The following is a 22221-nucleotide window of genomic DNA, read 5'->3' as shown; positions in this document are numbered from 1 at the left end:
CCACGTGTATAATTCCAGGTTTAGAACCACGGGGATGACTGGAAGCTGTTTTCCTTGCTCATTTTCATTTACCTCCTGTCATGCCCCATTCCCAGATATAAATTCCTAACTTAAAAATGCGGCATACCCCTTTCCTCCAGTAAGAAAAGCCGCACACATACTCCATTCTTTCCCACACACCCTCAGACTACACCCCAACCACTCCCACGACACACACATACACACACACACACACACACACACACACACACTCATCCTCCCCAATTCTCCAGGCTCAGGTTTCCATTCCCACGTCTGCAGGGAAGCTGGTCAATCCTGATTCCATTATCTGAAGCCTTGGTAGACCCTTGACTCATAGGTGATTAAGGATGGAGCCGGTCCTGCCGCCCCTCAGCTTGGCTAATGGAGTGTAACTGTGAGAGCGACTTTCTAATGAGATCAGCTCTCATTTCTGGACTCTCAGGTGGCCCATCCCGGCAGAAGAGAGTGAAAACCAATGCTTGTTGAGCCGAGAACAGAACAGGATGTACCTGCAGACTTGCTTCCCAGCTGAAGGGTCAAAAGAGAGAGCAGTAAACACAAAGAAAAGTGGGGATGATACAACAGGGCTAGAGAGAAGGCAAAAGAACATGGTTTCCAAAGTCAGTTCCCTTTATTAAATGTTGCTTTTCACAGACCAGAAATACAAAATAAAAGTAGAAATAAGCCCCAGTTAGGAGCTTCAGGCCTGACCTCACATGACCCCTGCTTGCAGCAACTTGAACAGGACAAGCAGCAGCTAGTTTCCAAAGGTCAGGAAAGTAGGACAAGGATTTGGATCCTGTACTGCCCTGCCTCCCACCCGATCTCTCCCCAAATTATAAAGAGCCATCCTTGCGAGGCAGCAGAGTAAGACGTCTCCCCTGCTGCCCCCATGAAGTGCATCCTGGCAGGAGCTTGTTCAGATGGCACAGAATCGAAGGACTGTATTTCACATGAGGAGAAACTGGTACCAGAACGCGGGTGGGGAGACTGGGGTATGACCGGGCAAGGCCAAGGAGAGAGAATCTTCCTCCTCTCTACTCATCAGATGCTGACCCCGAGTCCTCGGAGCTGGGGGGAGTACTGGCTAGGTCCTCTTCTTCAGAGTCCTGAAAACCAAAGTTCCCTTAGGAGCAAAGTACAGTGCGAATCCAGGTGTCCCCAACCACTGTGGTGAAGAGCCCCCACCTCTCCCCCCTGCCTTAACTCCAACACTAGCCTTCAGAAGCAGCGTTCGGTCGAGCCATGCCCCCTCATTATTCTTACAGACCAACCACAACCCCCAGTCCAGAAAGAACTGCCCCACCACCGGTTCAGATGCCCCTCATCCTTCCAGACCCTCAGCCCCCAAACTCCGGCCGCACCTCGCTCCGCCGTCTCTTCTTCTTGCTCTTGTTCTCTCCTGAGGAGCTCTCGTCACTGGACACAAACTCTTTGCTCTTAAAGCTCTCACTCAGCTGCCGTGATGAAGACTTGGATGACGAGCCCCTGGAGGGCGTTGATTTCTTCTCCATCTTTACCTTGACTTTTTTCTTCTTCTTTGACTTATCCCTACATTAGCAAAAGGGAAAAGGGGCTGGGCCCTCCGGTTCCCCCCATCATCAAAGCCAAACCTCTCCTGGCTGGAACGAGCCTTTCCCAATCCCAGCCACACTGACCAGCTCAGTGAAAACAGCCAGCCAGGCATGTCAGCCCCAAGTGCCCCCAGGGAGCGCATCATAAATGAAGAACTAAAAGAATCAGGGGCTCCAGCGTGAAGCAGCCCACATACAAAACGTACTTAATGTTGCTGACTTTGTCTTTAAAAATGCCTGTGAGAGTTCCTGTCGTGGCTCAGTGGTTAACAAACCCGACTAGTATCCATGAGGACGCAGGTTCCATCCCTGGCCTCGCTGTGGGTTAAGGATCTGGTGTTGCCGTGAACTGCAGTGTAGGTCGCAGATGCGGCTTGGATCCTGCGTTGCTGTGGCTGTGGTGTAGGCTGGCAGCTGTAGCTTTGATTCTCGACCCCTAGCCTGCGAACCTCCACATGTAACAGGTGAGGCCCTAAAGAGACAAAAAACAAAAAATGAATAAAAAATAAAAATGCTTATGAATTATACTCCATAATAATTTTTAATTTCCCATACCTTCAAATAAAACTCACCCTCTTAGGAAAATGAGCCATATATATCCATGTGACTTCAAAAATTCTCTAGCACATTACCCACACCTGGACAACTGCCTACCAGATTTGTGAAGCACCGCCCGACTGCAGTCAGAAGCACATCTATTATTTTTAACACCCCAGTTCTCAACCTGGACCTGCAAAAATACCTGCCAAAAAAAGCAGTGAACTAGGCCATTTTGGCCCCAACACTCACCTCTTAGAAGATTCACCCCGGCCTCCCTCATATTCTTTCATGGCTTTTTCATATTCCCTCCTGGCATCCTCAGCCTTGCGATCCCACTCCTGTCACACACACACAGAGAAAAAAGAAAGAAAAATGAGACCTCTTCCCTGAATCAGGCAAAAAATGGAGAAAAGCTCCACCAATGGCCTATCACTCACTGCCCCTTTTATCAGTTACAAAGTTCACCACTCCTCATGTCTGCTGCCACTCACCTCTTTCTTCTCTTTGGACATTCCCTTCCAGATCTCGCCTGCCTTCTTGGAAAGATCCGTGATACTGATGCCTGGGTGGTCTGACTTGATCTTCTCTCGGCTGGCATTGAGCCACAGCATGTAGGCAGACATGGGCCTCTTGGGGGCATTGGGATCTTTGCCCTTCTTCACCTGCAGAGGAACCCAAATGGCTTCAGCCATCTATTTCCCACAAACCCTTGCATTCTCCCAAATAAATTATTTGGATCGTCTGCTTAAGGGGATAAAATGGAAAAAAGCCTAAACAGCACCAAGCCAGACTGAGAGCTTCCCAAGGGCAAAGACCATGCCCTTCTCCCCTCTACACCCCACTGTCATGCTCCTTAGGGGCCCCTTTCCTTGGGCTCCCAGGACAGAGGAAGCCTGCTCCTACTTCCGATCTCCCAGAAGCTAATTATCCCAAGGACTTTCAAAGATGCTCCTCAAGGCCATCATCACTGGCTACAAAAACCCACCTAGAGGACCAGTCAGCAGGCCCTATGGTGGGGGACAGAAGAAGGTGGCTTCCCTTCCCCAACGGCCGCCCCCCGCCCCCTTAGAGGAGGCCGCACCTCTGTGGGCTTCTTGCGGCTCTTGCGATCCTTGGCCATCTTGGCCTTTTTAAGCTGCTTCCGTTTCTTCTCATCTCGGTCACTGTCACCCTCGTTACTGGAGGAGCTGGCCGAGGCGTTGCTGTCAAACCTGTCAAGGAGAGTGGGTCTTAAGACACCGGGAGAGAAGACAGCACCCCCCAACTTCAGGACAGGAGGAAAATGAGTCCAAAGACACCTGCCCAGAAAGGAGAGTGGGAAAAGGACCGCAGACTCCAGCACCAGTCCCATCCCTGCTTCCTCCATGCCCAGCCATGGAGAATCGATCAATGAGGAAAAACAAATGAAGCCGTGGGCTTCAGCTGCTCTCCTTGACTGTAGGCTAACCCAGACCCTAACCATCCCCATGCTCTTGAGAGACAAAACCGTTGTCCCATCTTGCCCAGAACAGGCCAAGTCCACTTCACTACTTCCTTTGAACTAAACATTATAATCTACCCTATAATCTTTTCTGATGAAGAGATAATAAGTTACTGTATAAAAAGTGGGGAAAATCAACTTCAGCCCAACCCAGCACCTACCCACATAACAAACTGTTCTATCCGATACACGTGGAACTCCCCAGAAGATGGAACTACCTTCTGGCTAAATGGTGCTGAACCATTTTCAAGGCATTTTCACAAGCATCTGCTTACTGACCTTCATAAGTATGTGGCAAACAGAACTAGTTAGTAGACTCCGGCAGATTTTTTTCTTTTTGCTGCCCAACATTAATTTCCAGTTCTTCTGGATTAAGACAGTTCCAAATTCCCATTGGAAACCACCTTGCCCCCATTCAGGAGGAGCTCACTCCAACCACAGGCTCCAAGGGCAGGTATGTGGCTTAGCTCTAGCCCATCGGAGCTCACCCCAGTAACTCAGACTCAAGAGGGGACGGTAGCCACACTGCTCACCCCACTCTCAGAGAAATGGCGCTTCTGGGGGTTAAACCAGTAGAATTAAACCTGCCCAAAGCTTCTCAGGGTCATTTAGTGCTATAAGGAGCAAACTTATCTAAGATAAGGAAATCAGAAGAATTAAAAAACAGATTCCCCACAACTTTTGAATACTTGGATCCAGGTGCCTGAAGCCAGTTCTAGCATCAGACTCCCAGTTACATGAGCTTATAGAATTCCTCTTATGCTCAAGTCAGTTTGAGTCCATTTCTGACATGGGCAATCAAGAGTCTCGACGGATACCACACAAGGGGAACACTGGCACTTCACAGGTGAGGCCACCAAGATGCTACGCCTGACCCAAAGGCCCCCCCAGCGGGGAAGCAGGCCAGCACTGGCCCTTATTCCCATTCTCTCTCCACACTCATCTTCCGGCTTCACAATGTCCCTTGTACCTACAAAGCATCCCGACAACTTTCAAAACGTTTCCGTTTATCATCACCTCACTGGAAGTCACTTTTCCACCCTCGGTCAGCTGCTAATGCTGAGACGTGGGAATGTCCAAAAATCTTCTGGTCCCTTAAGCTTAGAGGCCACCACCTCACCCCCACGAGGTGGACCCAAAACTCACTCCTCTGCCACGTCTTCCTCCTCTTCACCTGGGTTGAATGACTCATCTGAAAAAGAGCACAGGACACATCAGCTCGGCCCCCCAGGGAAATCCAGAGGCCCAGCTCCAGCCCCAGGGTGAGCCCAGCCCTGGCCCCAGGGAGAGCCAACCGCCCCAGTGCCGGGCACTGCCCAGGCGAACTCACCGGTTTCTTCTCCTGAGTCATCGCTGCTGTCATTGGCATTCTCCTCCCGGATCTTGCCCTCCTCCTTCATCCGCTCCAGGTAAGCATCATGCTGGTCTTCATCAGAGTCGGCATATTCATCGTAGCTGGGGTTCATGCCCTGGCCAGGGAAGAGGCGCGAGTGAGGGCCGGCCCACCCTGGTGCCTGCACACTCAAAAGCACTCCCCATGCCTGTGAGTAGATCAGAGCAGCAGTGCCCAGAAGACCCTGGGGCCAGATTGTCCACACACAGCCGATGTGTAGGGCCTTGGCCCAGGACTTCCTGCCAAGGCGGTTAGTCCAAGCCCCTCCCTCTCCCAGCCCCACTGGGGGCTCCTAAGGGGTTGCAGAAACTGCTCTAAGGTCATGCTGAGGAAACCTGCACCGGGAGGGGAAGGGTCACACCACCTCTTTTTTCTATAAGGGTAAGAAGAGAAGAGAAAGTGAAAAGGAGGCCGGAGAAAGCCCTGCCCCTTCCCCACAGAAAGAACAGGAGGGGGGCTCACCCTTCTCCACCCACAGAGGTACCTCTTTCAGTCCTCGGTTTTTGATGTTGAGTTTTTTGGCATTGACAAAATCGAACAGCTTCCCGTACTCCTCCCTGTGAGGGGAGATGCACTGTGTGACCAGACAGGACGGGTCAATGCAGGGGTGAACCTGGTGCTGTCCTGACACTCAGCCAGGGGAGCCGGGAGCTCTTGACCACACGGTCCAACCAAGAGCTCAGAGACCCCCAGACGATGGCGTTGAGAAAGAGTCAGACGCCAGTCTCCAAGGCAACCTACATGGTCTCAAGAGTTTGGGAAAAGAAAAGGCGGTGGGGGGGGGAACCTATTTACCGAAATGCACAGGGCAGGGGGAGGATGTCAGTGGGAGAGGGGGGTTCCATCATCTTTTTACTGGTCTGGATTTCATACTTCTCAGGGTGGTTATGAGGATTAAGTGTGAGGTTGTTTGTAAAACGTTTAGCCCACAGCGAGCACTCAATAGGCATTAGCTGCCGTGTTCTCGGGCACGAAGCTCATTCCAGGAAAGAGGGAGATAGTATTTCCATCGTGGGGTGAGGGGAGGAGGGGAAGGGCTAGCACTAAACACACAGAGCTTTCGTAATACGGAGAACCATTCTCTTTTAAGTACAGGAAGAAAAGCAACAGAGAGACTGCCAAAGGCTGAGCACTCCAAGGAGGAGGACCAAATTCCAGAAAGCAGAAGAAAAATTCCGCCCGAGGCCTGAAAAGTCAGTGGGGAGCCCCAGGCCAGACTTCTCGGTCGAGGCCAGGTCAGGACCAGGATGCTCGGGAAGTGACTGGCAGAGGAGCTCACCTCTCAATGCTACTGAAGGTATACTGAGTGCCCTGCTTGGTCTCAATCTCAAAGTCAAATGAACGGGTGGTGGTGGTACCACGGGCGAAGTTGACAAAGGAGATCTCGTCGAAGCGGATGTGCACTGGTGGCTTGTGGACGTAGATGAAGCCCCGCTCCAGTGGGTACAGCAGTCCGGAGCTGGCCTTGTAGGAGCAGGTGATGCACTGGGCCCCCGAATGCCTGGTGGAAGGTAAAGGGCCTCCAGTCAGCGCCCACCTCAGCAGCAGGGGGCATAGGGCCAGAGGGCACACCCCTTGGCAGCCACACCCCAACCAGGCCAGTAAGGGGCTGCATGCCCAACCCGGGAGGCGTTTACTGTGGAGACATGGCACAGCCCATCCCCGGGCCGGCCGGCAGCCCAGGCCTGCACCCTCACCCTTGGAAGTTGCCTGGGACTGTGATCTTGCGGTTCACCAGTGCCTTCATGACCCGGCTGACCATCTCGTAGAGGGATCCTGACATGTTCTTGGTGAGCCGCCCCTCAAAGCGCTTCTCCACCTCTTCCCTGCAAACAAGACGCGTGGTCACAAGCACTGCTGCCTTCGGATGGCACAGCTGCCCAGACCAGGGACACACTCACTCGTTCATGTTGAGAGTCAAGGAGATGTCCTCGTCCTTGGAGAAGAGGAGGATCAGGAAGTGGTAGCGGGTCTGGCCCTGCTTGATGGGGGGATCCAGGCTGATCTGGGAAGGAAGAGCCGACCAAGTTCAGCAGCAGTCAGTGCTCCACAGGGCCGTGCGGCTAACTGAATGTGGGGGAGATCTGTCTACTAAAGACGGGGGCAAAACCCAGCACAATGCACCCCCAGTGGTTTCTTACCACAAAGAACATCTGGCGCTGGTCCTTGTGGGGCAGCAAAAAGAGACGCAGCACTGTGGTGTAGGGGATCTTGTAATCGAAAGTCTTGCCGTGTAGGTGCAGAAAAGTGGGGTAGATGCGAATGTCGTAACGGCCTCGGGGAGTCAGACACTGCAGCTCCCGGAAGATGCAGATGGCATCTCCGGTGGCCTGGATCACATCCGCCTTCGACAGCACATTCTGGGCAAAGGCCTATAAGAGCACACCCTGGCAATCGAGCAGCAGAGATCCTGCTCCTGGGCCACCCAGGGCCTGCTCAGCACCATCTGCTCCCAAGAGACCAGGGGAGGCCTCACCTCAACGGGGTCCACGCCATCCTCCTGGGTGGGGGGCACGTAGAAGCGCACCTCCATGAGAGAGACCTCTGCATCGTCATTCTGGTGGAATTCCAGTGTCACCTCATTCTTGCCTGTGGTACACTGGGACACGTTGCTGAGAGGGATCTCGAAGACCGGCTGGTCACCAATGTCAAAGGAAAGCAGCTGCCCTGTAGGAAAGGGCACACTGAGCCACAAGCTCCTTCCCTCGGCTCCGCATAAACAATGTTCCTTCCTACCAGCCTAGAGGCTCCCAAAGGACAGGGCACTGAGACCATTTTGTTCGCACTGTGCCCCAGGGACCGGGCACAGTGCCTCATACAGTGTTGGTCCTCGATAAATACGTGATGAATTACAAACTGGTAGGAAATCAGAAACAGCGGAGGAGAGCAAAACAAGTTAAAGGCTGAAACCCTTCAGCCTACCTCCTCCCCGCAAACCTCAATCTTCCCCAGGACTCACCCCCAAACTTCACTGTTCCCCAGTTCCAACCCTTCACACAGAGGTCCTTTTCCATCAGCTCAAGGCGATAGTGAGTTTTGAAGAAATCAGAGAGTTTCTCGAACTCCTGTGGGAAGAGGGGAAAGAACAAGCCCAGTGAAACCCCAGTAGCCTTAACACAGAACTTGAGGGTCCTGAGATTATCTGCTTCTGAGAAACGACCCCAATAAACTTTCATCAGAAATCCACGCTGACTTAGAGCTATAATATTGTTAAAACACTGTTGAAAAAGGCTATTTCTGGGGACTGGCTGGACTCGGGCTGGGGGAGGAGTAAAGTAAGGACTGACACTCCTGCTTGCAGGTCTCACAGTGTTTTTCTGACTTTGGACAGGTATTCCTTTAGTGAAAGTGGAAATGAAGTAAAGTCTTTAACACAAGCCGTTCAAAATGGAAAAACAACACCAACCTAAAACCTCAAGGTAAGCCCCTGAACCTGGATAAGGCAACAGGCAGAAACCACCAAAAAAAAAAAAAAAAAAAAAAAAAAAAAAAAAAAATCAAAACAGTAGAAAAGTTTCTGGAGTTAAAGCACAAAGAAACTCCCGAGACTCTGCAGCCCAAAGCTGAACACTGACTGCTTAATGGCTTCCACGGTCCTGCTTTAAGGATCCCAAACTAGCAACTGCACGGTTATCAGAAGGAGCCCCACTTCTCTCAAGAAGATTAAAACTAAAGAAGATGGCACAGTAAAGGGGGCTATGGCAAGGGGCATCTCACCGATTCTCGGAAGCCGTCGTACTTGTAGACGTGGCCATTTTTCGTGAGCAGTTTAAGTCCATGGCCCAGAGCTACTCGGCGCCAGATCCCTTCGGTCAACTCCCCAGCCTGGATGTTGTCCACTTTGCCCGTTTTACTGTTCTTGAAGATGATGCCCTGGCGGCTCAACCTCAGCCGACCATCATTCTGTTGGGAAAACAGGCCCAAATGCACAGGGACGACCATAGCGTAGAGCAGGGACGGTCCCACCCAACACCCATTCTGGGCTGGTCAGGTATCAGGCAGGAGCAATAACAGCTGAAGTGGTGAGGGCTGGCAAGAAGAGACGAGTAAGGCCAGAAGATCTGGATTCTAATCCTCGCTCTGGCATCCAGAACCCGTGCAGGTCCTCAGTTTGGGGATTCAGGATTGAGCAGCAGGTGTAGTCCCTTCAAACTCTGACATCCTGTAACTCTTGTATCCTCACTCAGTAATGCTTCTTGTTGGGGAACTACCAAATACACATCGAACTGACTTCTTTTCCAAAGTAGCAACATCATCAGCACAAGCTCTTGCGAGTGGATAAAAAGTCTACTCCGCCTCCCTCCCTCCATCTGTTTCAAAAGCCCCAGTCCTTCTTACCATAGAGCCTTTCACCTCCTGATACACGTCGTTGAACTCCAGTGTTTCTGCCATGCTGACCTGCCCCTGTAGGCCTCAACTGGGAGCTGGGCCCCAACTCCTGGGTACGTTGTGCAGATACACAACGCAGGCTGGGAATCTGAATTGAAGAGGGATAAGTGGATTGAAGTTAAGTGGAAAAAACAACACCTCATGCTGGCCACGGAGGGAGCCTAGTGGCAACCCTTCCTGTGCCTGGGATGTCTCACGATCTCCCTGCCTGGGAACCCTGCAAGCCGGTTCTGCAGAACTCCAGGGCCAGGCCCGGCCGGGGCTTAAGAAGCCGGCCCGAAGTACCTCTTACATCCCAACCAGACACCCCCTCTGGGCGCTCCACCGGGCGCCATGGCAACGAGCAGCGGAACCCCTGGGCCATCCGGAGCCCGCACCTCGCCCGCGCCCCAACCCCGCTCAAAAAGCACGAGTTCCCTCCCAGCGCTCCCACCGCGCCGCGGCCCCAGGCCCACAGTTCTCCCCTCCCGCTAAAATGGATTCGCCCGCTGCCCGCGGATTCCAACGCGGAACAGTCCATCCCACGCGTCCCGCGGGGGAGCAGGGCCCTCGCCTTCCTGGGGCGCGGCGATAGCGACCACCTACTTTCTCAAGCTGCGGCCTCAGACGGCCCGCAAGCGGGCGGTGGGCTCGCTGGGGGACGCAGCGGGGGTGTAGGGTCCGGGGGGTCCGGGGGGGACGCTGGGGAAGCTTTTCCCGCGTGCGCGGCCCCGCGTCCCGCCACCGGAAGCCCAGCACGGACCATAGAGAGGAGGAGCCGGCTAGAGAGGCGCGAAACGCGGCCCGCCTTCGAGGCGGTCCCATAGAGCGTCCACAGCGCTGGAGGACCTGAGGGAAGCCGGGTTACACTGATGTCCCGCCCGTTTGGCGTCCGACTAGAAAATGGGAGCGTGTCGGGCTCTTTAAAAATCACAGACACTCCTTCCGGGAACGACAAGACTTTAAAGAGAAACTGTGTAGTTGCATTTTATCAGACTTGCCAAAGATGCGTGTGCGTGCGTAGCAATGACGGGCGACTCTCTCCCGCCCCATAGTGGTTTCTGTGGAATAGAAAGGAGTTTGTAGGACAAGAAGGAAAATATTTAACGACTTGTGGAGAGAAATGACCCCTCCCACTGGCTTCGAAGAGAATGCGAGTGTTGGTATCGCTGTGACTATACTGCTCACCCCTGTCACAAGGGATTGGATCCTTTTTGAAGTGAGTTCACTGCACCCCAAAACTTGACATCGATAAATGCAAGGTTTGAGTCTCCTGGAAGAGGCTGGCCAGCGGCGGCGGCGGCGGCGGTATCAGGTTCAAGTGCTGGTGTCACATTCACCGTGGAGCCAGAACTGATTTGAAATCACAGCAGCCTGGGCTTTCATAAGCCAGATCCCCCTTATGGAGTCCTAGGGTGCACCTCGCAAAATCAGAGGAGGCTGGACGAGTAAGAGATGTTTGGATTCGTCTGCTCCAGCTTCCTTTTGAAGATCGGGAAACTGAGGCCCTAAGAGGAGTGGCCTGGGGAACAAAACCCAAAATCTACTTAGCCCGTCTAGTGATTCTCCATTCGGAATGATTGATAATAGATGTCAAGTATACAAAACATTGAGACAGAATATTTAAACTCCAGATTTCTTTGACAGTCTGACCTACAGTTACCCCAGCTTGGGACACAAGATGACGTGAATGCACTGTTGCTCCCTGAACTCACGACTTTAACCTCTGGGTAATGGCTGTTCCCACGCTATCTAGCAACATAAGCCAACTAGATTCAACAGATATGTGTTGAACTCTAACACAGTGATAGGATTTGTGGAAACTAGTAAACAAGATGGAAACAGCCCCAGTTTTCCAGGCATGTGACATCTAATAAATGATTCAAATAAGTAAACTGATGGTAAAACAAAATAGAACAAGAAAATACCCAATGTGGGAGTTCCCTTCGTGGCTCAATGGTTAATGAACCCAACTAGGCTCCACAAGGATGTGGGTTCGATCTCTGACCTCCTTCAGCGGGTTAAGGATCTGGTGTTGCCGTGAGCTGTGGTGTAGGTCGCAGAAGCAGCTCGGATCCCACGTGGCTGTGGCTGTGGCATAGGCCGGCAGCTGTAGCTCTGATTCGACCCCCTAGCATTGGTAACCTCATATGCCATGGGTACGGCCCTAAAAAGCAAAAAAAGAAAAAGAAAAGAAAAAGGAAAAAAACCCAATGTGATAGTGCTCTGCAGGTAGAGCTTCAGTCACTGCCAACATGAGTAAGAAATAGGAACTATGTAACCCCAATCACCCTCACCCAGGAGACCAAGAGAAACATTCAGGAGACCCCTCCCCTTGACCCATGTATTGCCGGCAACTCAGGAAGGGAGGAGACGCCTGCAGAATTGAACGGCTTTAAGGAAGACACTCTGGATTGAAGGGGATACTCAGCTCAGGCAGGCTATTAGGTGGCTGGGGAGTGGTGTGTTGCAAGGGGCTTTAAAGAGAGCATGAAGCAGCTGGTGAGCCGGGATGAAGATGCAGCATAAGAGGATGGAACCGAAACGATAGACAGAGTGCAGATAAAACATGAGTCCTAGAGGGCCCTAGCCAGCTGCATCCCAGGCAATCAGGAGCCTGGGATTGGAGACCCCACCCCTACCATGACATCACAGGGGAGTGGGGTGGAGACGAACAAAAAGGGGGTCCCCCGCCCTGGCCTTGGACTCTTGGCAGCTCAGAGTGTCAAGAGCAGAGAGGAGCTGGGCACTGGGCTTAGGTGCCTGACTTAAAGGAACAGCCTGCCCTTTCCTTGAGCCCCTCTAAGCTGCCCCCTCCAGACCTTGATCTCTGTCTCCCCATCTGATGACCTCTCCCTCCTGAGGCCACCACTGGGTCCCTTCTGAGGGGTCATTCTCAGCATGAACTGCATCTCAGATTTCTTCACCTACGAGACCACCAAGTCTGTGGTTGTGAAAAGCTGGACCATTGGGATCATCAACCGAGCAGTTCAGCTCCTGATCATCTCCTACTTTGTGGGGTGAGTCTGTGAACCTTCAGGTTCCAGGAAAGGAGGGCTTCCTGGGGTCCTGCCCCCCCCCGCCCCGGCCCCTCAGTGTCGCTGGCCAGCTGCCTGAGCATCTCCCCTCTGGGTGCAGGGGGTGGGGGGGGGGAGTGCAGGGAGAGTCTACTTTGTGGGACCACATCCCAGGAATTGGCCTCTGCTGCCACCACTGGGCATCTGGTCCCCAGATGAGTTCCTTTTCCCAGTGAATCCTCCGGAGTCGGACAGTAGGCACACAGCCCTCGGAGAGGAGTCCTTGTTCGCGGACCCCCCTCGGCCAGGAGCAGTCCCAGTGACCACAACCTTCCCCTCTCCCAGCTCCCCCTGACCCCCAACCAGAGAACAGCCAGACCCCCCCTACACACACACATTCCCCTCAATCAACTCTTTGGGGGTCTCAGAAAGGCGAGAGAGCCGGGAAGAGGGAAGGGAGGATGCTGAAACAATGGAGATGTGCCCGTTGATGAGGCGGATGGCAGAGTGGGAGGGAGAGGATGGACCCGCTCTCGAATCAGGGACTCCCCTCGGGCGGGGCGGGGGGGTGGACAGTGCGAAGAGGATGTGGAAGGGGAGAGGAGGCCCTTGCTCTTGGAGAGTAGGACAAAGCAGGGGTGGGGTGGGGGAATCTGCCCCAGGGGTGGGGGCGGGGGAGAAACCCAGATACAAATACCAGTTAGGGGAAGAGTTATTGGGAAGAACAGTGGCTTTTCCAAACATCATGTAGAGATCCTCCTTAAGAATCCAGAAACGCTCCCCTTTATCAGAAAGCACACAGTTCCGAGTCTACCTGACTCTGTACCCTCTAACCCGTCCTGGGAGTTACTTAAGAGCCGATAAGGGCTGCGCACCTCTTCTTGGCCCCCACCTCTTGGAGGCACCCCCCTACCTGCGCGCGCGCGCACACACACACACACACACACACAAACACAAACGCAAAAGTCCGTGAGCGGACAGTGGCCCAAGGGGCAGGGGAAACAGGTTCTGTCCTTCCTGTGGTCATTCACACCAGGAAAGACAGGCAGAATCCTGGGGGCTTTTCCTTCCTGCCCTGGGGGTCTCTAGCCTCATGCTGTTCCTTGGCCAGTGGGTCTGCGACAGAAAGGCACTGCGGACTGTCACGAGTTAACACAAGGAAAGCAAAGGAGATGTGGGGGTAGGGGCTGGCGTGTGAGGGGCCCCACTGGCCTGCGAGGTCGGAGTAGCGTGTGAAGGTGTGTGCGGAAAGGTGAGCAGGTGCGGATCAAGGGATTTTGGTTTTGCTCCATGTGCTTGGTGAGAAGCACTGGGCTTCGTTTATGCAGATGTTGTAGGCCAGGCGGTCCATCTGGAGCTCCTTGCAGGAATGTTGAAGGGATTCAAGCTTTGGGGTAGGATTAAACGGCCTGTAAGTTCCCTTCCAACTTGGAGGTTTCCTGAGATCTGGTGTTGGGACGTGTTCCCCCATCTGCAGCCCCAGGGCTCAGCTGGGAGTTGGTTCTTAGAGACTCCATGTTCGTGTGCGTATGTGACGCTATTGTCTACAACCGCAAAATGGTATGTGGGTCCAGGTGAGTGTCAAAGCTGCCTCAGCACATTCCGGGCTGGCCAGCCTGGCCTTGTTGGCTCCAAGCTGGAGATTGATGGAGGGTAGACACGGCAGGCTCCAGGCCCCATCGGCTCGCCCCCACCCACACACTGCCCTCTCATCTTGATCCATCTGAGGCTCTATCCTCCGTGCTGGAGCCCCGCCTGCTGGGGCGGGCGTGAGAGGCTCTTTGGCGTCTTGGTACCCAAGCCCATCCATCTCCCAGCCTGACAGCTCCCCACGGAGCAGCGCCTGCCATCAGTGCGCTCTTCGGCCCAGCCTCCCCACCCCCCGGGCCCCATCTTTGTGCACGTGAGCCCAAGCACCGTTAGGATTTACAAATCCATTGTCCTGAATGAAGCAAAAATGTATGGAGCATCTTTTCACGGGAGGCGTTCTGCGTGGAGCAGAAAGCAGTGGGCAAAAACAGGAAGGGTCCTCACCCTTCTGGAGCTTCTGGTGCCAGAGATGGGCATTAATCAAATCAACCCCGCAAACAAATGTCAAATTCCAGCTGTGGCTCAGGGTTGAAGAAGAGACGGACGGTGCTGAGAGGGCGGCTAGGATAGAGGTCCTTGACCTGGTCAGGGAAGGCCAGGCTTTCTGGAGATGTGACATTTAAGCTGAGAGCTGAAGGATGAGGGGAAGCAACCCAGGTGAGAGAGAGGAAGGAAGGGGGTCCAAGGCAGAGAAGCCCAGCTCTGCCAAGGGAAGGAGCCTGGCAGGCGGGGAAGAAAAGGTTTTTGGCTGGAGCAGAGGGACCACAGGCTGTGGGGGGTGTGAAATGGGGGTGGGGTCACAGACGGAGGCCAGACCTGGAGACCTTCAGATCTCTCGTTTTTACAGAAGCGGAATGGATATGGATGAGAAACTACTGATGTGTTTGGACCTATGTGGGGTGGGGGAGATGGGAAGACCACCCTGGCTGAGACACCAAGGGGTTGGAGCGGGTAGAAGCAGATGCAGCAAAACCTGTGACGAGAGGATGCAGTCATGTGAAGAGAGATGACCATGGCTTAGACTCGAGAGAATCTGAAAGGATTTTGAGCGCTTTGATGTTAATGCTTAACTAATACTTGAATCTCTTCTGTATTAGTCCTGCCAGGTAGACCAGATGCATCGCTTTACCCAGACCGTGTGTGACATGAGCCAACCATTTCTCTTTGCACACAACACACCACTGAATCATTTACACACACACACACACACACACACACACACACACACACACTCACACCTCTAGCCTCAGCTGCCTGTCTGTGGTTGACACCACTTCGTCCTGCCTTCCTTACATAACCCAGGTGCACAGAGAGCAGAATGTACTAGGAGTTTCTCACACTGTCTTTTCTGGGCCTAAGTGGTGATGCCCAGTCTCCTGGCAGGGGCGGGGGAGAACTTCCTGGGATCCAGTCCCCTTTCTGGATCCTATGGGCCCCTGAGGAGGAGGAAGGCAAAGATCCCTGGGGCCTGAGTCACCAGAAGCCAGGGCTTGGCCTGAGGTTGGTTTCCAGGGCCTTCCTGGAGGAAGCCACCGCCCTGCAAGCCAGCAGCAAGAGTGGTCCCAGCCCTTCGATGCTCCCTCCACGGGAAGGGCCTGTGGTGGTTGATGGCACCTCTGACCCGGCCAAGCCCTGCTCTCCGTGCCCTGTTCAAGGCCCGATCCACAGACTCACTTGGGTTCAAGCCACCCACTTGGGTTCATGATATTCAACCCCTCTCAGATTTTACATAGAAGGTCAATGTGTAAAGCAGTTAAAAGGGGGTGCTGCCCCAGTTTAAAGAGAGGTGCCTGGAATGCCACCTTCTTGGCCCCCTTCCCACCCTCTCAGCCCGAGGCAGCCCCTGAGGTGACACTGGCGGGGAGCCATGTGGAAAGCCCCATCATGCAGATCAGGAGGGAGGAGTGGGTTTCGTTCTTGTCTCCCGTCCCCCTCAGCGCAGCCGCATGATGGAAAGACCTAGTTAGAAGCCTGGCCCTGACACCAACCAGGAGTGGAGCCTGGGCAGGTCACCTTACATCTCTACGCCTCAGTCCCCACATCTGGAAAATGGGTTTAGGAACACCTCCTTGGGAGGGTGCTGCCAACGGGAGGGAACGTATGTCAGTGCCTGCCTGGGCGGGGGGTGCCTCAGTGAGAAGGACGCTTATCCCTTCCCTCGGCATGGCCCCCCCTTCCCTCGGCCCAGCTCACACCCTCCTCAGACACCCCTCTGCTCGCTGCACACACAACCCACGCCCCTCAGGCCCACCCCCGCCTCCCCGACTCCCCGGGGTGGACAGGAGGATGCCGGGATGCTGGCCGCCTTCCTGCACATCCCACCTGCCAAGGAGCTGCCACCCGCCTTCCGCTCTATAAATAATGAACCAGGAACACGAGAAAAAAAAAAGTCAGAGCCGCAGAGTAAATGCCAAGAATCGAAGGCTCCGTCCTTCTGCATCTCCTCGGCCCTGGCCTCTGGAGACAGACTCAGCCCCTCTGTTCTGGAAATGAAACGTCTCCTTATTCTGAGCGGCCCTGATGATGTCCTCCGGCCCCACGGGGCCTCCGAAACTCTTCCGCTTCTTATTTAACCGGGAGAAAAAAATTCCAATGTGGCCTCACCTCCCCCCCACCAGCCCTCCGACTGGGCACAAGAAGGAGCCTTGAGGGAGGACACGGAACCGGAAAGAGGCTGGTTAACTGTCCCTGGAGCCCTGGGCTCTGCCTCCTGAGACTGTCCTGAGCTAGGAGATGCTGTCCCTAGTGACGGGGCAGGGCCAGGGGGACCAGGACCAGCGTCCCGTCCAGGGGCAGCTGTGGCCAGGTGCTGAGCTGGGACACAGCTGGGGACCGTGAGCACTCCACGGTCGTCAGCTGGGGTTGGAACCCGCACTCCAGCCTGGGGAGTTAGCACACTGCTCCATGCTTCAGTTTCCTCCTTTGGAACATGAAGATAATGCCACAGCTATCTCCTTGACTTGTGAACAAATGTTCGATGAACCCTCAGTGCCTAGGGCACTCGGTGTGCCGTGTTGATTAGATAATAATCCTCTGAACCCTACTTCTCATCTGAATGTCCCCAGACTTTAGGAGCAGGGGAGGGGCCTCAAGAAACCATTTCACTTACCAAGCCTCAGAGGTGTAACCATTCAGTGACTGGGCACACGGAGGTTCCAGAAGGGAGTGTGGTAACTGTGTCTCCCACTTGGGTGAGGCTGCAGCAGTGGCAAAGATGCTCCAGCTGGGACCTCACTCCTTTCCCTCCGAGGGTCCCAGCCCGGGCACTGACAATGCTCAGCTGGATGACTTCGCTGTTTCCCGTGAAAGCGATGCTTCTTCCCTTTGGCAAGGACGTCAGGTGGCAGGTAGGGTGTCTCTGGGAGCCACAGACCCTTGGGACACTTGATGAAACCCCTCCCTGTTCAAATAACAGGAGAGGAGTTCCTGTTGTGGCTCAGCAGTAACAAACCTGACTGGTATCCATGAGGATGTGGGTTCGATCCCTGACCTTGCTCAGTGGGTTAAGGATCCAGTGTTGCCGTGCGCTGTGGTGTACGTCTCAGAGGCGGCTCGGATTTTGTGTTGCTGTGGCTATGGTACAGGCCAGAAGCTGCAACTCTGATTCAACCCCTAGCCTGGGAACCTCTATATGCTGCAGGTGTGCTCCCCGCCCCCCGCAAAAAAGAAGAAAAGTGCCTGACCGATTTTCACAGGGGGGTGGTATTCCTGAGAGCATCTTACGAGCACTCAAATGACTTCACTGTACACCCAGCCAGATGTCACCTGGGGTAAGGCAGCCACAACTCGCAGAGGACAGGCCAGGAGACTGCTGCCAGCCCTGGCTGTGACCCAGCTTTTCTCTCCCACTCAAGACAGCATTCGGGATTCAGGCGCCTGAGGGAGGCCCCCCTGGAGGGAGTGGGGGAACTCTGAACCCTCTCGCTGAAAACTGGAGGAGGAGCTGCTGGCGATGTCAGCCTCTGTTCCCATTAACTGGACCCCACAAGTGACTGTGACCCCTGCCTGCCCCCGGAGCTACTCCCCTCTGCGTTCCTCAACAGTAGGGAACCCCAGAGGTCAGAAATCTCCTGGGCCTAAAGTTCCCTCTTTATTTTTTTGCCTTTTTTGTTTTTTTAGGGCTGCACCCAAGGCATATGGAAGTTCCCAGGCTAGGGGTTGAATTGGAGCTAAAGCTGCCAGCCTAAACCACAGCCACAGGAACACCAGATCCGAGCCACGTCTTTGACCTTCACCACAGATCATGGCAACACCACTTAACCCACTGAGTGAGGCCCGGGATCAAACCTGGGTACTAGTCGGGTTCGTTACCTCTGAGCCAGGATGGGAACTCCCAAAGTCCCCTCTTCATAAACTCCTCAGGGCAGCTTACTTACTGCCCTCAGCCACCTCCCAGCCTAGGACCCCCCAGCTCTGTCTCCTCTGCACCCCATGCTCCATTCCTTCTTCTCATCTTCATTTGGTGGGGTTTTCCCGAATCAGAAAATGACCCTAGGAGTTCCCACTGTGGCTCAGCAGGTTAAGAACCTGACTAGAATCTGTGAGGATACAGGTTCAATTACTGGCCTCGCTCAGTGGGTTAAGAATCAGTGTTGCTGCAAGAAGCTGCACCATGGGTGGCAGATGCGGCTTGGAACTGGCGTAGCTGTGGCTGTGGCATAGGCCGGCAGCTGCAGCTCCAGTTCGGCCCTTTGCCTGGGAATTTCCATATGCTGCAGGTGCAGCTGTAAAAAGAGAAGAAAAAAAAAATGACTCTAAGACAGCATTCTGAAACTGAGCTCCTAGATGCCATGAGACATTACCACTGCTTCTCCCAAACTGAATGCACCGAATTTTCCAAACATGTGACAGGGTTTTTTTTGTCTGCACTGTGGGGAATATGCCTGCCCTAGTGCTGTCAGGAGCACGTGGGATGGCCCCTCGTATTGAGAGGCTTGAGGGCTGTGATGGGTGATTTCACATAGAAAGGCGGGCGCCTTGCAGAAAGGCAGAGGAGAGACAGTGATGCGTCAGCAGGCCCTTTGTGCTGCTTGGGAAGGCTGGGAGAGTCTGGGAGGGGGACAGGGGGGTGTGAGGGATGGAAGAAGTCAAGGAACCCTCTCTCCTCATGGTCCTGCGTGGGCTTAAAGCTGCAGGGGAAAGCCAGTACAGGTAAATGTCCACTGGGTGGCAGCACAGTCCAAGGAGTGAGATTAGAGGCCCCACCTCCCTTTCCACCCAACTCCTTTTACCTGCCACCTAAAGGCTTCGCAAGGCCCCTCCCTTCCTCCTCTGTCCCTTCTCATCCCACCCCTGCACGGATGGAGCCTCTGCCAAGCACCCAGCTCCCAGGGCCTTCACTGATTTGTTTGCTGAACACCTACTATGTGTCAGCACATAGAATACAGTCATGAACAAAGCCTGAGATGCAAAGGTCAGAGGCCTGGGATCCTCTCCTCTCTCTGCCAGTCAAAGAGAAATGACAGTGCATGCTCAATGCGGGTGAAAATTGGTTCTTGGGGAGTGAAAAATATCTCACTCTTTTTATGTTGAAAGCAAAAATACACAAACCCTGATAAGCAATGAGGTCCACCTGTGCAGCACAGGGAACTATATCCAATCTTTCGTGATAGAACATGATGGAAGATAAATATGAGAAAAGGAATGTTTATACATATATATATGTGTGTGTGTGTGTGTGTGTGTGTGTGTGACTGGGTCACTTTGGTGTGCAGCGGGAATTGACACAACATTGTAAATCAACAATAATTTTTTGAAAAAAATGTACAAACAAGACATAAATAATATCTACAGTATTAAAATTTTGAAGAGTTACTGCTGTGGCACAACAAGTTTGCTGGTATCTCTGCAGCGGCAGGGACATGGGTTCAATTCCCAGCCTGGCACAGTGGGTTAAGGATCCAACATTGCTGCAGTTTCAGCGTAGGTCACAACTCTGGCTTGAATTCAATCCCTTGCCTTCTAACTCCATATGCCGCTGGGCAGCCAAAAGAGAAAGAAATTTCAAAGAAGGGGTACATTTAGGGAAAAAAAGTCTACAAGTCTCCTTAGAGGGAATGTGGAGGGCAAGGTGGAGGAACACAAGCCTACACCAGCCCAGGGCTCACTCTTATAGCCCAGCTTCCCCTGGCCGGGCACCTTTGTCCTTCTGATGTTAGCAGGAAGGGGACCTCGCCCAGCCTCTGATGGGTCTAGCACCTCCTCTGTTGCTCTCCACCCCTGCTCTCCTGCCCAGGTGGGTTTTCTTGCACGAGAAGGCGTACCAGGTGCGGGACACAGCCATTGAGTCCTCGGTGGTGACCAAGGTGAAGGGCTTTGGACGCTATGCCAACCGAGTCATGGACGTGTCTGATTATGTGACCCCACCCCAGGTATGGTCCCCCTACGTACCCCAGAGCCCTGTGGGTGCCTAGACTCAGGGCAGTTTGGAGATGGGGGGGTGCCAATGGGATTCCCAAACCAGATTCTGTGGCATCGGTCATCCAGAAAACCCCTTCCGCAGCGGCTGGGAGGTGCTGGGGGCTTGGGCCTGCCTTCCCACTAGCTAGCACCAGGTGTCTGGGTTTCTCTCCGGCTCTGCCCCAACCTGTCCTATAAATGAGGACAACACACAGAGGAAGCAAGAAGGGCCAGGTGGGCGGTTGGAAAAAGCCTGGCTTGGACCCCACCTCTGCCTTTTGTCAGCCCTGGACCTTGGCCAGTTCTCTTAGCCTGAGCCTCAGTTTCCTCCTCTCAATAGCGGGAGTAGCAGTAGTACCTGCCTCGAGGGTGGCACTGTTGCATTTCTCCCCTCCCTTCCCTTCCCAAGGGCACCTCTGTCTTCGTCATCATCACCAAGATGATCGTAACGGAAAACCAGATGCAAGGATTCTGCCCAGAGGTGAGAGGAGGGAGAGAGGGAGGTTGGATGAGGCAGGTCGGGGAGGAAAATGGGGGGGGGCAATATGGGGGTGGGATGGTGTAAGCAGAGGCCCAGGGTCCAGCTTTGGAGCTGGGGCCCTGGGACCTCCACCCTCCAGAGGTGGTGGGTGGGCTCCCCCAGAGCCAACGCAGGCCCTGCACCCACCTGTCTCCCCACAGAGCGAGGAGAAGTTCCGCTGTGTCTCAGACAGCCAGTGTGGGCCCGAGCGCTTCCCAGCTGGGGGTGAGTGTTGCCCCCTCCCCCCTCACAACCCCAAGATGTCAGCAAGTCCCCCACAGGGGAGAGCCCACCCTAGGCAAGGGAGTGGGAATCGCCCCTTCCTTGTAACTCTGCCAGCATTAATAGCTGCCCACCGTGTGCCACCCAGTGGGGCCGCCCCCAGAGACATTCCCAGTCCAGGGATGGTGGTGACAGACAGGTATGCCAGGAAGTGGCAAGTGCTATCATGGAGGGACTGTGGGATCCCTGGGGTCTGGGGAGATTAGTTCCTGGTGGGTGACCCCAGAAGGCTTCCTAGAGGCAGGGACGCTGGAGATGGGTCCTGAAGTCTGGGTAGGATTTGGCTTCAAAAAGGGCATCCTAGGAGTTCCTGCTGTGGCGCAGTGGGAATGGCAGCATCTTGGGAGCACTGGGATGCAGGCTCCATCCCGGGCCTGGCCCAGTGGGTTAAGAATCCGGCGTTGCCGCAGCATCGGCGTAGGTGCAACTGTGGCCTGGATCTGAGCCCTAGCCCAGGCACTCCACATGCTGGGGGGCGGCCAAAAAAGAAAAAAGAAAAAGAAAAAAAAGGCATTCTAGGCAAAAGGAACAGAGGCAGCAAAGGCTCAGAAGAGCGTGATATGAGGGTGTCTTCAGAGTGACTGGGGCTTGGAACGTATGAGGGGAGGGCTGTCACCTCCCTCTGGCTTGGTCTGGGCTATTGGGCCCCAGTTGACCTCTCTGACCCTGCCTGTCCTTACCCTACACCTGTGGGGTCCCTTGCGGGGGGCTGCAGGGCATCCCTGATGAGGAAGGGGTGAAGGGCCAGACATGCCCCCAGCCATTGTCACTCTGCCCTCCAGGGATCCTCACGGGCCGCTGCGTGAACTACAGCTCTGTGCTCCGGACCTGTGAGATCCAGGGCTGGTGCCCCGCGGAGGTGGACACGGTGGAAATGTAAGGACCTGAGCCGACGACAAAGGACCCGCCCTAGCTCTGCTTTGCCAGCAGGGGGAGCTCTGCATCTCTGAGCTCTCAGGGCTTCTCCTGGGCACCTCCAGCCCTGTCCGCTCCATGGGTTCTTCCCCAGCCCGCCCTACCTGCTACCCTCCAGTCCC

At 54.3% G+C, this 22221-nt stretch overlaps 2 protein-coding genes across 3 annotated transcripts in view; one reads left to right on the top strand and one right to left on the bottom strand.

Annotated features, from left to right (window-relative positions):
- On the bottom strand, window positions 631-10198 carry SSRP1 (structure specific recognition protein 1). Of its 2 annotated transcripts, XM_021083044.1 has the most exons (18): window positions 9983-10143; window positions 9347-9485; window positions 8726-8911; window positions 7968-8073; window positions 7485-7675; window positions 7150-7380; window positions 6910-7013; window positions 6706-6834; window positions 6288-6509; window positions 5493-5565; window positions 5373-5381; window positions 4946-5084; window positions 4762-4807; window positions 3217-3346; window positions 2627-2797; window positions 2385-2473; window positions 1386-1572; window positions 631-1130 (listed from the first exon to the last, which is right to left on the bottom strand). In XM_021083044.1, exons 2-18 carry the CDS (start codon window positions 9398-9400, stop codon window positions 1059-1061), a joined length of 2139 nt encoding a protein of 712 aa, XP_020938703.1. In that variant the 5' UTR covers window positions 9401-9485; window positions 9983-10143; the 3' UTR covers window positions 631-1058. The 2 variants fall into 2 exon arrangements, with proteins under 2 accessions (XP_020938703.1, XP_003353912.1); XM_003353864.4 differs by lacking the exon at window positions 5373-5381 and having other exon boundaries at window positions 9983-10198.
- The window catches only part of P2RX3 (purinergic receptor P2X 3), a 34740-nt gene continuing 22730 nt past the window's right edge, over window positions 10212-22221 (top strand). The window contains exons 1-5 of the mRNA XM_003353865.5: window positions 10212-12396; window positions 20219-20354; window positions 20792-20863; window positions 21064-21127; window positions 21967-22060. Of these exons, the coding sequence (XP_003353913.1) occupies window positions 12278-12396; window positions 20219-20354; window positions 20792-20863; window positions 21064-21127; window positions 21967-22060 (485 nt within the window). The 5' untranslated portion in view covers window positions 10212-12277. The remainder of the gene's footprint in view (window positions 12397-20218; window positions 20355-20791; window positions 20864-21063; window positions 21128-21966; window positions 22061-22221) is intronic.

The sequence above is a fragment of the Sus scrofa genome, chromosome 2 (genome assembly GCF_000003025.6).
Source record: "Sus scrofa isolate TJ Tabasco breed Duroc chromosome 2, Sscrofa11.1, whole genome shotgun sequence".
Classification (NCBI taxonomy): domain Eukaryota; kingdom Metazoa; phylum Chordata; class Mammalia; order Artiodactyla; family Suidae; genus Sus; species Sus scrofa.
The sequence above is the reverse complement of the archived record's forward strand: the minus strand, read 5'-3'. Positions and strand labels throughout refer to the sequence as shown.

Coding starts and splice junctions, on each gene's coding strand:
- SSRP1 (XM_021083044.1), bottom strand. CDS start 9,400: ATGGCAGAAACACTGGAGTTCAACGACGTGTATCAGGAGGTGAAAGGC. Junction 3,347..4,761: donor GAGGAAGACGTGGCAGAGGA/GTGAGTTTTGGG, acceptor TCTCCTTGACAG/GTTTGACAGCAACGCCTCGG. Junction 1,573..2,384: donor CGGGGTGAATCTTCTAAGAG/GTGAGTGTTGGG, acceptor TTGCTAATGTAG/GGATAAGTCAAAGAAGAAGA.